At 40.4% G+C, this 13,815-nt stretch overlaps 1 protein-coding gene across 2 annotated transcripts in view; it reads right to left on the bottom strand.

Annotated features, from left to right (window-relative positions):
- Window positions 1-2,671, bottom strand: part of HNRNPLL (heterogeneous nuclear ribonucleoprotein L like) — a 33,787-nt gene extending 31,116 nt beyond the window's left edge. The window contains exon 1 of one of the 2 annotated variants that reach the window (XM_033124997.1): window positions 2,198-2,671. In XM_033124997.1, the coding sequence (XP_032980888.1) occupies window positions 2,198-2,389 (192 nt within the window). In that variant the 5' untranslated portion in view covers window positions 2,390-2,671. The remainder of the gene's footprint in view (window positions 1-2,197) is intronic. The other variant, XM_033124996.1, reaches the window with a different exon arrangement.
- Window positions 2,672-13,815: the final 11,144 nt, after the last annotated feature.

The following is a 13,815-nucleotide window of genomic DNA, read 5'->3' as shown; positions in this document are numbered from 1 at the left end:
CTGGTTGGGTTGTAGGACCACTGACTGAGGTTGAACCAAAACCCTTTTCAGTTTGATAAATTACCATTTTTCTGGATGATGACGCACTAGACAGTAAACTGCTATCCAGAAAATTCCTATCCTAATAGAATTTTATTATGTACAGGTTTCCATAGTTGCAATGAATTCAAGAGTACCAAACATTACATGAAGAAAAATGTTTAAAAACAGGAAAAATAAGCATTCATTAGATTTCACAGTGCAATGTTGGGTCTACTGTTAAATAAAAGCAATTCACCCTCTCTTAAGAAACATACCAGCAGTAAGATAAACAAAAATTGAATTTATAACTCCTGCCTGGGTAATTTAAAAGCTGCATTACATTAATTACTGAACCACAGTCAGGTATGGAAGGCATGTAGTTCAACTTTCACATTTTACAGACTAAGAGAACTCAGCACAGTAAACTGACTTTCTAAAGGTCACATAAATTGTATTCTAACTAAGACTTCTGACTGTCCCCAAGCCCTGCCCAGTGCTGTTTCCACTGCTAGATACAATCACTCCGGATATATTGATTATATATTATTTTCTTCCCAACACACCCTATACTATTGGCTTAATGTTTAATATGTTCTTCCTAATATTTGAGGAATTTTATTTTTAAAAGTTAATTTTTTTTTTAAATTTATAAACTGATTAAAGTATCTTTTCAAGACATTTAATGGTAGACATTTCATGCTGCTGCACAAAAACTCCAGCAAGCCTTCTGGCAAAAGAAATACATTGATGCAATGTATCTAAATAACCAATTATAACCTTCCTGTTTCCAACTTCCACAATGGAATTGGCTTTGAACTGCAACTTTTAAATAAGAAATATACTTACATTATTTACACTTTCAAGTTACATTTTAAATATACTAAATAGCGAGGCACAAAAGTAAAAGTATCCAGCTATAGAAAACTATTTTATTTAAAGCGTTCTTTTTTAAATGCGTTGCAACCTTATCCATCACATTAACGTATCTGGAAACTCGAACTGGAAACTCTAACCGAAGTTTGGTGATCGGAATTTTTTACATAAACATTCAAACAATACCTAACAGGCTTCTCATTTGATTCCTATCAAAGGTGAAAACATTTTAATCTATTAATAGAATATAAGTGTGTATCCTAGTTCACAAATTTCTGGGAAAGTTTGCTTAAAAAAAAATCACAAAATGTGTTTAATGTTTAAAGAACATCTAAGTCATTAAGACACCTTAATGCATCAAAAAAGGGCAAAAACGTTTGCTTTTGTTTTGTTTCCTTAAAGTCTCCATGCAACTGAAGCTGAGTTACTATTTGCTGTGGATAAAGGGCTTTTCACATTCCTTCTGCCTCCAGCTAACATTTTTGATGAGAGAAACAACCTAGGAGAGTGTTTAATGCAATCCTGATTTCGGCTCCTCCTTTCGTGGGGCAAATTTGGGATAAACTGTCAATGAGGAACTGAGGGGATTTTAACATTTGGTTTACTAGAAAGTAGGGATGTTCTAACACCTACCGACACATTGTTTTAAACCGAAGAGCTAACTGTACTGAGCAATAATCATGACATTGGGTAGCAAAGCATGCACGCCAGGCCTGCCAAAAGCAAAAAAAACAAAAAAAACAAAAAAAAAAAAAAACATTAAACCTAGGGGAACTAGGGCGTGAGAGCCAGAGCGTAATTTGTCATTTAGTTACGGCTCTCCTCCGGACCTAGGCGAATACAGTCCTCGGTGGACCCACGCAACAACCCTGTGATGTGGAGCAGCGCGCGGATGCTGCGGGCAGAGGTACTGAAGACAGAGGGTCGTCGGGACGCAGGCCAGCAGCCGGAAGAGTTAAACTAACAAAGAGCTAATCGCGCCCCAAAGCCCCCACTCCCCACCCCCAAGCGGAAGCAACACCTCCCCGCCGCCCCCGCCCCGCGACCCTCCCCAGTTGAGGGCAGGCAGCTGACTCCCGCCGGGGCCTGTAGCCAGGCCGGGGCAGACTGGCGATCGGGATGCGGAGAACAGGTAGGGCATAGAATAAATGCCCCAAAGGAAGAACCGGCGCTTCCCGACCAGCTCAGCGCAGCAGAAAAGGGAAACGCGGCGGGCGGGAGGCCTGGGGCCGAGTCCCCGCCACTGGGCCCTGCTTCCCAGGGAGCCGCCCGGCACAGCGGTCGGGGCGCCGCGCATTGTTACCGGCTGTGAGAAGCTCCGGCCGCCGCCACCGCCGCCATCGCCTCCGCCCCGGGGCGTCGCTTCCCGGCGGTTCTCGCCTTCCTCGGCCGAGTAGTCGATCTCCCCCTCCTCCGTCTTGAGGCGCTTGGCCTGGTTCTCGTACTCGCGGTCCTCCTCGTATGTCTCCCTGGGGGAGGAGGAGGAGGAGGACATGGCGGCGACCGGAGGGACCGGCGGGCAGGCGGGTGGGGGTGGCGGCGTGGCACTGACGCCACGGGTCAGTCCCCGCCGTGGGCAGCGCCTCTTCAGAGAGGTCTGCGCGGCCGTCCGTCCGCAGGGGCTGCGCGCCCAGGAGCCAGGTGGGTGCCGAGAGCGAGCGGGATGGGAGGGCGCTGCGGAGCGGCCTTCCCCCTTTATCAGGGAGCCCACATTCAGCCTCTCCCCGCTCCTCCGTCTCCGCTCCCAGCCCCGGGGAGCGAATCTAAGGATGGGACGCGACGGTGGCTTCCGGTCTTCCCTCCTCCCCCGATCCGCTCCCCGCCGTCAAGGCCGAGCCTCCGCCCCCACCTTCGCTGTCGCCGCGCAGGATTGAATCCAGCCGCAGCCCCCGGGAAGCGCCCCCCCAGCCTGGATCTCGCTCCGCATTGGCAGGGGGAAAGTCGACCAGGCTTCCAATTGGCTGTAAAGGCTGTTCGTCAACAATCCACTGCCCGGTCTCGCCCCCCTCCCTGCACCTTCTTTTTGAACTCGACACTGGCCTGCGAGTCCCGACCGCGCAACGCTCCCCGCGTGCCTCCCGGGAGCGGTTGCTTCCCTCAAGCCGTTAACGCTATTAGGCTAACCTGAGGCGGGGCGCAGAGTGAGCCCTGGCGGGCGACGAGGCATGCAGTGGTTTTAGGGCTGCGGGTGTTAACCGCCCTTCAGCTAATTTAAATGCTTTTATTACTTGGTTTCAAAAAGAGGGTGAAGGAAACGTCTAAAATCCCTGCAGATATACCTCACACAGCCCTAAAACTACAGGGGTTGAGAGGAGAAAAGGGTTTAGAACCGTGAAACTAGCCTTATCCCTATGCTGTGCAAAATCTGGTAGAAGTGGGTAGAAGTGACTTCTAATAGTCAACATTTACCAAATGCAAGTCTAAAGAAGACTGTCCACAAGAGCGAATTCAGTTTGATCAGTTAGCACTCATTTGTCATCTGGACCTTTCTTATTTCCTGACAATTACAGACACTAGTCTGTATGTTCCTGCTCCAATTAAATGTTTTAAACCTTTTACATAAAATTTCACCTTTCATCCCAACCCTTGCCTTTCTGGACTATTTCACATTTTCATTTATTTTTTGAAAGATACGAAAGCCTATCAAAATTCTCTTTGTCCTTGGGACCACAGCTCACTTCCTCTGTGGGGCCCTGAGGACTCTTCCAAGCTTCTAGTTGCTGCTTTCTCTTTTTTGCAACAGGGCACTTCGTACCTCTCTCTTAGGATGTTCTGTTTTAAAGACTAAAAGCGCTTAGAGACAGGAACTATGCTGTTTTCATCTTTGCAAACCCAGTTCCTGTACAGTACCCTCACAAGTTAGTTGCTCAACAATGCTGAATGAGTGGTCCTTGCGAAATAAAGATCCAGTATATCTTTCAGGAGAGTTATTGGCAAATCGAATGCAACCTAACTGCCCTCTGTGACTTAAACTTTGTGGAGGACTGCCTATGATCAAGACCCAGCAGTTCCACTTCTGGGTATCTATCCAAAGAAAACAAAACTAATTTGAAAAGTACATGTACCCCTATGTTCATTGCAGCATTATTTGCAACAGCAAAGATATGGCAGCAACCTCAATGTCCATTGATAGATGAATGGATAAAAAAGTTGTGACATATATACAATGGAATATTACTCAGCCATTAAAAAAATGAAGTCTTGCCATTTGCGACAACATGGATGGACTCTAGAGGGTATTAGGCTGAGTGAAATAAGTCCGACAGAAAAATACCGTATGATTTTTTTTTAACTTTTATTTATTTAAGTATGTTTTTCTAGGACCCATCAGCTCCAAGTCAAGTGGTTGTTTCAATCTAATTGTGGAGGGCACAGCTCACAGTGGCCCATATGGGGATTGAACCCGCAATCTTGTTAAGAGAACTGCACTCTAACCAACTGAGCTAACCGGCTGCCCCTCATATGATTTTATATATGGAATCCAAAAAGACCAAAACAAAATAGAATCAGATTCATAGAGAACTGACGGTTGTCAGAAGGAAAGAGGTGGGGAGAAGGGCAAAAAAGGTGAAGGAATAAGAGGTACAAATTTCCAGTTATAAAATAAATAAGTCACAGTGATGTAATGTACAGTATAGGGAATAGAGTCAATAATACTGTAATAATGTGTCAGTTACTAGACTTGTGGTGATCACTTCATTAGGTATATAAATGTTGAATAACTACATAGTATATCTGAAACTAATATACTGTATGTTACCTATATTTTAATAAAAATAAAGTCACATGTTTCCACCATCCTTGTCCCTCAAATGCTTTCCTAAATGTTACTCTTCCTTACCTAGGTGTGGATTATTTCCTCTCCCAGCCTAGTTCTCTCTCCTTTCCAAAGTTATTTCCTCCAAAAGTATTTTTATTGATTTCTGACAGTGCTTTAACACAGTGTTTTGTGCCTTACAATTTACATTGCCTGTTATTTTGGAATCCAATTGCAAGGTTTTTCACAACACCATGCAGCTATAATCAAATTCATGTGTGGCTGCAAGTGTATACTGACAAAATAGAACTTTAAAAAAAATTAGAAATTTATTTTGTAAATTAAGATAGAATGGAAGTGGACCAAAAAAAATACGTCAAAGAAGGAGCTGCAGAGCTGGCTGCAGACAAGGAAGTGTCATTGGCAGAGCACTGGGAAGAATGAGAAGAGCCCTATACTAACTTTCCAAATATTTTGTGTGATGGTAAAAATATTTTAAATCCTCAAAGCCTACATCCAACCTACGGATTCTACCAGGTTAAAATGCAACTCTTAAACCAATTGGTAGGGAAACCCAGCCTTGCCGAACCCACCTGCTATACACAGTGTTTACTTCAGTGTACCATTAAACTTAATTCTTTCTTGGAATAGTTCAAATCAAACTGTTAAGTAAAAAAACTGAAGAGGTAAAGAAGGAGGGGGAATAAATGCTATACTACATGATTTAATTTAGATGAGATTAAGAAATTACACTGCACAGTAGCCAGAAATGCCTAAGAAACTCAGAAACAGCTCCTAAGTGGCGTGACCTTCTGGAATCTTTTGCACTACTATATACAGCCTTGGGCCTTTGGCAGATGGTTTGCATGTTCCATTGGATTGGCTGCTGTTGATTGGGATAAGAGGCAGCCATGAACTCCCTTTGCCACAATTCAGAGGACTCAGGTTATACTAGATAGAGTAAAAGACAGGTCCAGAGCAGGCCTAGGAAAACAGAATCAAGGTCCCTTATAATCTAGCCCCAAATTGCCCTTTAGTTTTAAATATCATTGCTGACTATGTAATTTATACGACATTGTGCTAGGGACTAGAAAATTATATGAGCTGGTCCCTGCTATCCGAAAGCTTACAATCAAGTTGAAGAAACAAGGCACATACTCAAAAGATAGGCTATAAGGCACATATAATAACATGCAATAATTATAACAGCCAGGCACTGTGCTAACTACTACAAGAGTCATGTCAATAAATTCAGATAAAAGCTCCCTAACAGAGGCATTAATATTATTATGCCCATTGTACAATTAAAAAACATAGGAGAGATTAAGAGACCTGCTCTAGAAACAGTAAGGTACAGAGCCAGGAGTGGAACCCAAGCAATCTGATTCCCGAGCCCATACTCTTCATCAAGAAGAAGGACGATTTAATTATTGTATTTACTGCCATGAACATATAGATCTAATTTATAGTCACTTATGATACTAATTCACTAATTTCTACCAGGACTTATACAGCTGTAATTCTGGGAAGGGATGAATAGATTATAGTTTTCACCATTTTCATTGGTATATGGAAATTCAATTAACTTCCATAGGAAATTGCAAAAATAATACACTTTTAATGTTCATTTTAAATTTAATTTCTATAGAAAAGGCTCAGAAATCATGAGAAAAGTGTGATCACTTTCTGATGGATACATCATTTGAACAAGTAGAGAAGCAAACTATGAGCTTTTCATACCCAAACTCAGCTTCCAATATTGCTATTTCATTGGAAATACAAAATTTTTGTTTCCTGCAAAAATCAAAACCTTTATGCACACCTCATCTATGAGCCACATTTCCAAAGGACTGGAACCATAGAGAGGTGTATTTTAATTAAGACACATTTAACATAAATCCAGCTTAGAACAAAGTCCATTCATAGAAATTCAATTAGTTCCTATGGGACTTTGTCAAATTCAGAGTACATCATTTGTGATGATACCACTTTCTTTGTTTGACAGGTCACCAAGAAAGAGCACAGTGGCATTGGTACCCAAACCAGCCCCTTTAATTCGATCCAAATTTGGTTATTTTCGTGAAAAGAAGCCACCGTTCCAAAAGGATGCACCCCACAGGAAGTGACTCGAGCACTACTGGCGCACTGTGTAGTCAAGTGTAACCACAGTGATGTTCTCTTTCAGGTGCTGTTGTCATGCATGTCTGCTTTGGGGATACAGCTGCCATTGTGTTTAGCCTCTTTAAAAAAATAATAATAATTTGTGATAAATCTGCGAAAATAAAATAGAATGACCTTAGAAGGACCTGCTCATATACCAAATAATGACAGGTAAAATTCAGATTTTTTTTTTTTTTGTAAAATTCAGATTCTCATTAGCAGTTATCACCACTTACCTTCAGTCTTAGAAATAATACTATTTCATTTACTTTTCTCTCTGACTCATGTGAATTGATAGTACTTTAGAGATCTTTAAAAATAATTTTAACAAAAAAAAAAATAAAATAATTTTAACAAAAAGAGTAAAATAGCTTTCTCTCCACAGTTGTGAGTAAATAGAATTTATCAAAGTAAATTCATCTTGCATATGAAAATATAGATAAAACAAAATTAACAAGTAGTTGCTCACACTTAACAAAAAGGTATTAAGATAGAATGTGAAATAATTGGAAGTGATCAATAGCTCTTAATAACTTTTTTTTTAAAGTATGAGCTCTCAATTCTTCTTTTCTTTTTTAATTTGAGCAAAATAAAAGTATCTTGGAAATAGCCCACCTCACCCCATCAAGTAATTTGTGATTCAGAACTACGTCACCACAGCCACTGCCTGAAAGCCACCAGGATCAAGAAGCTGCCACTTGCACGGTCAGCTCCAGAATCACACCATACCAACCATAATCTGAAGCAGCAAAATGGATGTACCATCCCATGCTTCCTGATGTTCACAGAGCTAATAACTGAACAATGGGACCTCTACAGAAGAAAATGAAAAAAAATAAAATGCCTCCATGCCTATCAGAGAAACAGCCGTCCAGATCTTAGATTGTATAAACCTAACTTCTTGCATACTAACAGCTGCAAGAGTGTCTGGAGGATGTGATTTTGGGCTTACCAGTCTGCAGTACAGGAAGCATACTTGAAGCTTGAAGGAGGATGAAACAGCTGTTAAGTGCAATTCTTCTTATCCTCTACACTCACCTAAAGAACCTGAATGTTTGGTAGAGCACACATTTGTAGAATACTGAAAGATCATATATATGAGAGAGAGCGCACGTGCTCCATAATGGCAGGAAAGTTACAAAATCAAACCTCAGATCCCAGGCAGCACCATTTTAGTACTTCTTCCAAGGGAAAAAAAATATTTTAACGATTTGCTACTTTGTTAATGCCCAGTAAGTGCAACCTCCCATCTAGTTTATATTACCCACTATTTTCTATTAGGTTGGTGCAAAAGTAATTGCGGTTTTTGCCATTGTTTTTAGCCTTTTAAACCGCAATTACTTTTGCACCAACCTAATAGATGGGTGCTCTCAAACTTTAATGTGCACATAGGTCACCTGGAAATGTTACGAAAATGCTGATTCTATTTCAGTAAATTGGGATAGAGCCTGCGATTCTGCATTTCTAACAAACTTCCAGGTGCTGCTGAAGCTGCACGACGTGAAGACCACATTTTGAATAGCAGCATTTTAGATAAACCCTGGCCAGGCAGGCTGCCCCATGAATGGGCATGGTGAAATAATGATTCCCTTCTCCCTTTGGGGCAGCTAGGTGATGCCAGGTGCAGGCAGAGCCTCCAGGCCAGTTGGTTCCAGGTTATATCAGGGTGCCAGAAAAAAATATTAATATTGTCTATCTATGCTATGATGTGAGAAGCATTATACTATTTGGATAAAGATGTCAGTTATTGAGTCTTAGTCAAGTATTCGCCAATACGTGTGTTCTGTTTTGGAATCCTTTCTTAGTAGCAAAAATTTTTTTAAATGTTCTTGCAACAAATTAAGAAAACTAAACTAGCAGCAATAATCAATTTACATATCACCAACTCAACTCTTATAATAAGGACTTCCAGTGAGACACCATCACAACCCTGTCTGTCCATGTCAGTACGTATATCCTAAAGAAGGCTAAGGCATATGGTTGGTTACCTTTTCCTCCCAACAGACTTACGTGAGATGTCAAACAATAGTGAGGAACATAATTGAGGGTAAAGAAATATCTTTTCTGCTCTTGAAATCACATTGTGTATCCAAAAAGCTAGAACTAACTCTTAGACATAATCCTTTACCAACACCATTATTTCCCACTTACAAAATTATAGCATTAGAAACTGTGGTTAAAGGCAAACTTTAATTCTCTTTGATAAACTATTAATAATTAATGTATTTTGCCAAAGTTCACATTTATAAGGTCCCTCTAACAAGTTTAAGAGCCATTAAAATGATAATACCCTTTGCCAGAGTAATTTTACTCATGAGAATTTGTGTAAACTAGAATAGAAGGCTTATGTATGAAGATGTTCATAACAGTATTGAAGATGTCTGAGAGTGGGGAAAGTGTATAAATTACGTTTCTCAACTAGATTAAATAAGGGATAATTACAAGAATCGGGCGAAAATTAAAAAAGGATTTATTTAACAAAGTTTTAAAAAGCATAATACAAATGCGTGTGTGTGTTTGTGTGTGTGTACACAATAGTTTCTCAACCTTGGCAATATTAACATTTTGGGTTCGATAATTCTTTATTTGAGAGGGAACCATACATTGTAGTATGTTTAGCAGTATCCTTGCCCTCTACCCACGAGATGCCAATAGCACTTACCTGCCCCTATTAGGGACAATAAAAAATGTCTCCAGGAATTCCAAACTGTTCTGTGGCAGGCAAAATCACCTCCCGTTGAGAATCCTTAGTAGATAAACTAAATATATAATGTGTATTCTATGATCACAGTTATATAAAACATGCACAGATAGCTGGGAGGAAATTTGGAAAAATTACAAAAGGCACTTTCAATAGGATAATGAAGTTATTGAAGTTTTTAAACATTCTCTAATATTTTTGCAATGAAAATATTGAGCATTAAAATAAGATTGAGTTATTGTTATGATTCACAAACTCTTCTAAGGAGGTTTAATCTTTAAAGATTAGTATACATTTCATTATCAGAGATAATTTTAACCTTACCACTGTAATCATATCATCAAAAGAAATTTTATTTAGATGATTGTAAAGTCATTTTTAAAGACCCATAAAGCCAAATTGATATGTGATTCAGATGGGGAAGAAGGACAGAATAACTCATTAATACTGCACATGATTCTTTTTCTGCAGAATGCTTCTTGGCGTTAGCCCACATTCAGAATTGCCACTGATTTCAAAGGAAACTTTGTACAGTAACGAAAAATAAATTTTGAATTATTTCATCAGTGATCCCCATTACTGGACTTGGGTAAGAACTTAATGTATCTTTGGCTTCAATGGGAAAGTAATTGAAAATATTTTTACAATACCCAATTTTATTTTAAAAAATTTATTAAGTATGACAGCATCAAACATTTGCAGAATACAGTGGTTCATTCTCACATTTAATGGATGTAAGCACAAGAAATAGAGCCTCAGTTATGAATATGTGCTGAGTAATACAGCAAGTATAAAACAGAACAAAGAAAATGTAGGCGACTCTAACACTGTAGGATTGGGAAAGAGTAAAACCATTGCCACCATTTATATAGCCATTCTGTTCCTTGCTCCATTAGAATAGATGATTAAAAACTATTTTTGAAAGTCTCAATGACATTATTCTGGAAAGCAATCTATCTGAGAAGCAGGTGATTTGGTGGACCTAAGCCTCAGCAGAGAGGGTCATGCAGGTGACTCTCTCCTGTTCTGGAGCAGATATTTAAATCTGTAAGCAAGCACAGGGGTGTTTGACATTTGACTTAGTTATGCCTGGAAGCTTGGGGGATTTGGACTCTGAGAAAGAAAGAAGATTGTGAACAAGAATCTGGAGAGAGTAGAACAGAAGCTATGGCCTCTCACCCCTCCACCTCTACTTCACCGCAACCCACATGGTCCTGTGGATTTGTTAGGTCCTTGTGAAAAGAAGTGTTAGAATCAGAAGTTGAAGAAATTTTCTCAGGATACTTTTTCAGATTGTGTATGCACACTACTGTTTTGAGACTCAGGTAATAAAGGACAGAGTGGGCCGGGGGGCATTGTCTTCATTTCTGAATGGGTGGAACAAAGCAAGTATACTAAGTGCTGTATGGAATGGAGCAACATCAAAGCAGTATTTACATGGCGGGTCCTAGAATAAGGTGGATGCCTCCTTCAGACAAATTTTGAACAAAAGACTTCCACCAGGAGACTGGACCACCACAGGAACATGAGCAGATTTATTCCTAAGCACATGCAAGAAACACACTCACAATTCTCAAATTAGCTGGTGAAGATTTGGGGAGGGAAAGTTATTGAAGTCTTTCAGGTAGGCGTGTATTATTAATCTGACCTTTTCTGGTTCCCACAGGCTGACTAGGTGTGACAGCATTTAGACTACATCTGATTTACAAAAATACTCCACCAGTTCCCAGTTTTATATTCCATAGTTACTCCTCACTTTATAAAATAAATATTTCAGAAAGGTTGACTATATAAATAAAATGTAAAGCAAATCCTATTTTCTCATAGGCAGCCATTTTTAGGTATAATTTATATACACGGTGACCGTTAAATTCTATTCCAGTGGGGCAAATTTCCAATAAATTGATGAAAAACTTTTGATAATGAAAGGCATTGAGATGACGGCTGGATTGGAACAGGCCAGGCACTGACAAGCCAGTGGGGTAATCCCTCTACTTTAAAATGATTCCTCCGCTGTTAGCCACTGCCATGGTCTTCACCTGCACAGCTACACGATTTTTAAGCTTGTAAGTTAATATGGAGCCAGTTTCAGACATAACTGGATCCAGGGGCTCAAAGGATGTCATTAGGGCTGTTTCCCTATCTCCAGCTCTGCTGGTCTTGCGCAGTTTCATTCTGGGCTTCTTCAGTCCTAAACATCTACGCTCCCAGTATTTATGAAGTCTAAAGAGTGAGGCTGTCCTAGCATCATTTCTGCAGGTACTATGACCCTCACAACAAATTAACATTTACTTAAAATTACATAGAACAAATCAGTTCCATGTTCATTCTAAACGTTTGGAATGTTTTAGGGGCCATGCTGGCCAGCACATAGGGAGAAGATTCTAATCCATCTGTGGTACACGAACCTATAAAGGACATCTCTCATTTTCAACAGTCTGGTTCCTCCCCCTTATCACAGAACCCTTCTTTCCTGTGACAAACCAAATTCAGGTGTCTTACGTGGGGCTGAACGCTCACTCACGGCTACACAGCCATCATCACGAGATTGTGCAAGTGACCACACCAGGCCAACCAGGGTCTCCCATTTTCTTAGTGTCATTATTTGTTTCAGAGATGTATATTTGACGTAGCCGAACATATCAGAATCACCTCCGGGAGTTTTTTGTCAGAGCTACTGGGGAAGATTGCTCTCTTTGCTGGATTTGCTAAACTGGGAACACAGGCATCTGGAACTGAAGAAGCCCTGGATGAAACTACAAAGGTTCAGCAGAGCTGGGAGATAAGGAAACAGCCGTAATGACATCATCTGAGCCCCTAGATCCAATCATATCTGACACTGGCTCCATATTAACTCCCCTTTCTTCTCCTACCATCCACTCTGGAGCAATAGGCTCAGATCCAATCCCAGAACAATTTACCCAGCTTACCAGGAGTAAAACGTCCCACCATTTCCAAGTCCTGAGTTCCTGGGGTTTCCTTCCAGACAGTGATGCCAATGAAACAACTGATGAGACAATAAGAATAAGCGAGCACATGATTCATTATCTTCATTGACTTCGATCAAAGAGGGAGAAAGACAACAGGTTGGAAATAGCTAGAAGCTCTCTCAAGCCCACAGTATCTAGATAATCCTATTGACAAACACATTATTTTCCTCATGATAATTCCTTTTATCTGTGGTCAAATCATTTCTAAGCCTTCTCTCCAAAATCACTTGCAAAACTCCTCTCCAGATAGTCCCCCAAGGTCCAGTTAGCTAGACTACCTATGGCTTTGTCCCCTAATTGTTATTTACTTCGTTTGCATGTAGTCTTTGTCATTATCATAAAGAGGGTGTTGCATTGCCAGAACAACTGTGGGGACAGAGCACGTTACAGCTCGAGTGAATCTTAAACCACACCAGTTTCAGTCCCCACTGGGTTCTTGGTTCCCCTTGCATAGACATTCTGCAGTTCCTGCCCGTGTCTCCTTATTTTGTTTCTTCTTCCAAAACTACTGACTGACATGTTTACTTTGCCCTGAGTTTACTAACTTAATGTACTTCTACTAACTAATAGCTTTTCTTCCTCCTACATAATGGATTATCTCTCTGAATTTCTCTTTTAAACCAAAATTGTGCATTCAGCCCTCTGAACCTCCCAACTTGCATGAGCCCATAAGTTCTACTTTTGCTTAAGCCCATTTGGCCAGGGCTTCTTTCACTAAAAAGTGATTCACGTTCCTGGTACTATCTGCTGAACTATTAAACCATTTTCAGGGGTTTTCATTCCTACAGCCAATTATTGGGATACTCACTACCATAATTCCGGGGATTCAAAATTAGGTTAAGTAGAAAACGGAAGGAAAACCTGGTAGCGTGACCAGATGCCACGCCCCCTCCTAAACACCAGTAAAATTATGGTAAAGGAATACAGTGAAAAGGTATACGTGTAAGCTCCCAACAACAAAATGGAGAGGAAACAGAAATGTTCAGCCAACTTACAGAAGAAGGAAAGTGAATGGAGAAGTCCTAACTAATAATAGAACTGAAGCAGTTGAAAGCTAAATACCTCAGAGGGAAATTCCAATGAATAATGAACTAGAAACTGAGAGTCTCAGTTCTTGGAGGCAGCTAGGTCCACAAAAGGTAGAAGTGAAGGTGTGACTCTGAAATTAGTAGGATTGGTAGACTACATGTATGGAAAATGGTGGGTTCTTCCCAAGTCTGAAGTAGCCAAACAAATATTCCTTTCTCTACTCACCATCTCACGGGAGAATAGAGGTTCATACTCTAGAAAAATTAACCCAAGAGGCTCTGGAC

The sequence above is a fragment of the Rhinolophus ferrumequinum genome, chromosome 13, assembly GCF_004115265.2.
Source record: "Rhinolophus ferrumequinum isolate MPI-CBG mRhiFer1 chromosome 13, mRhiFer1_v1.p, whole genome shotgun sequence".
Lineage (NCBI taxonomy): Eukaryota > Metazoa > Chordata > Mammalia > Chiroptera > Rhinolophidae > Rhinolophus > Rhinolophus ferrumequinum.
The sequence above is the reverse complement of the archived record's forward strand: the minus strand, read 5'-3'. Positions and strand labels throughout refer to the sequence as shown.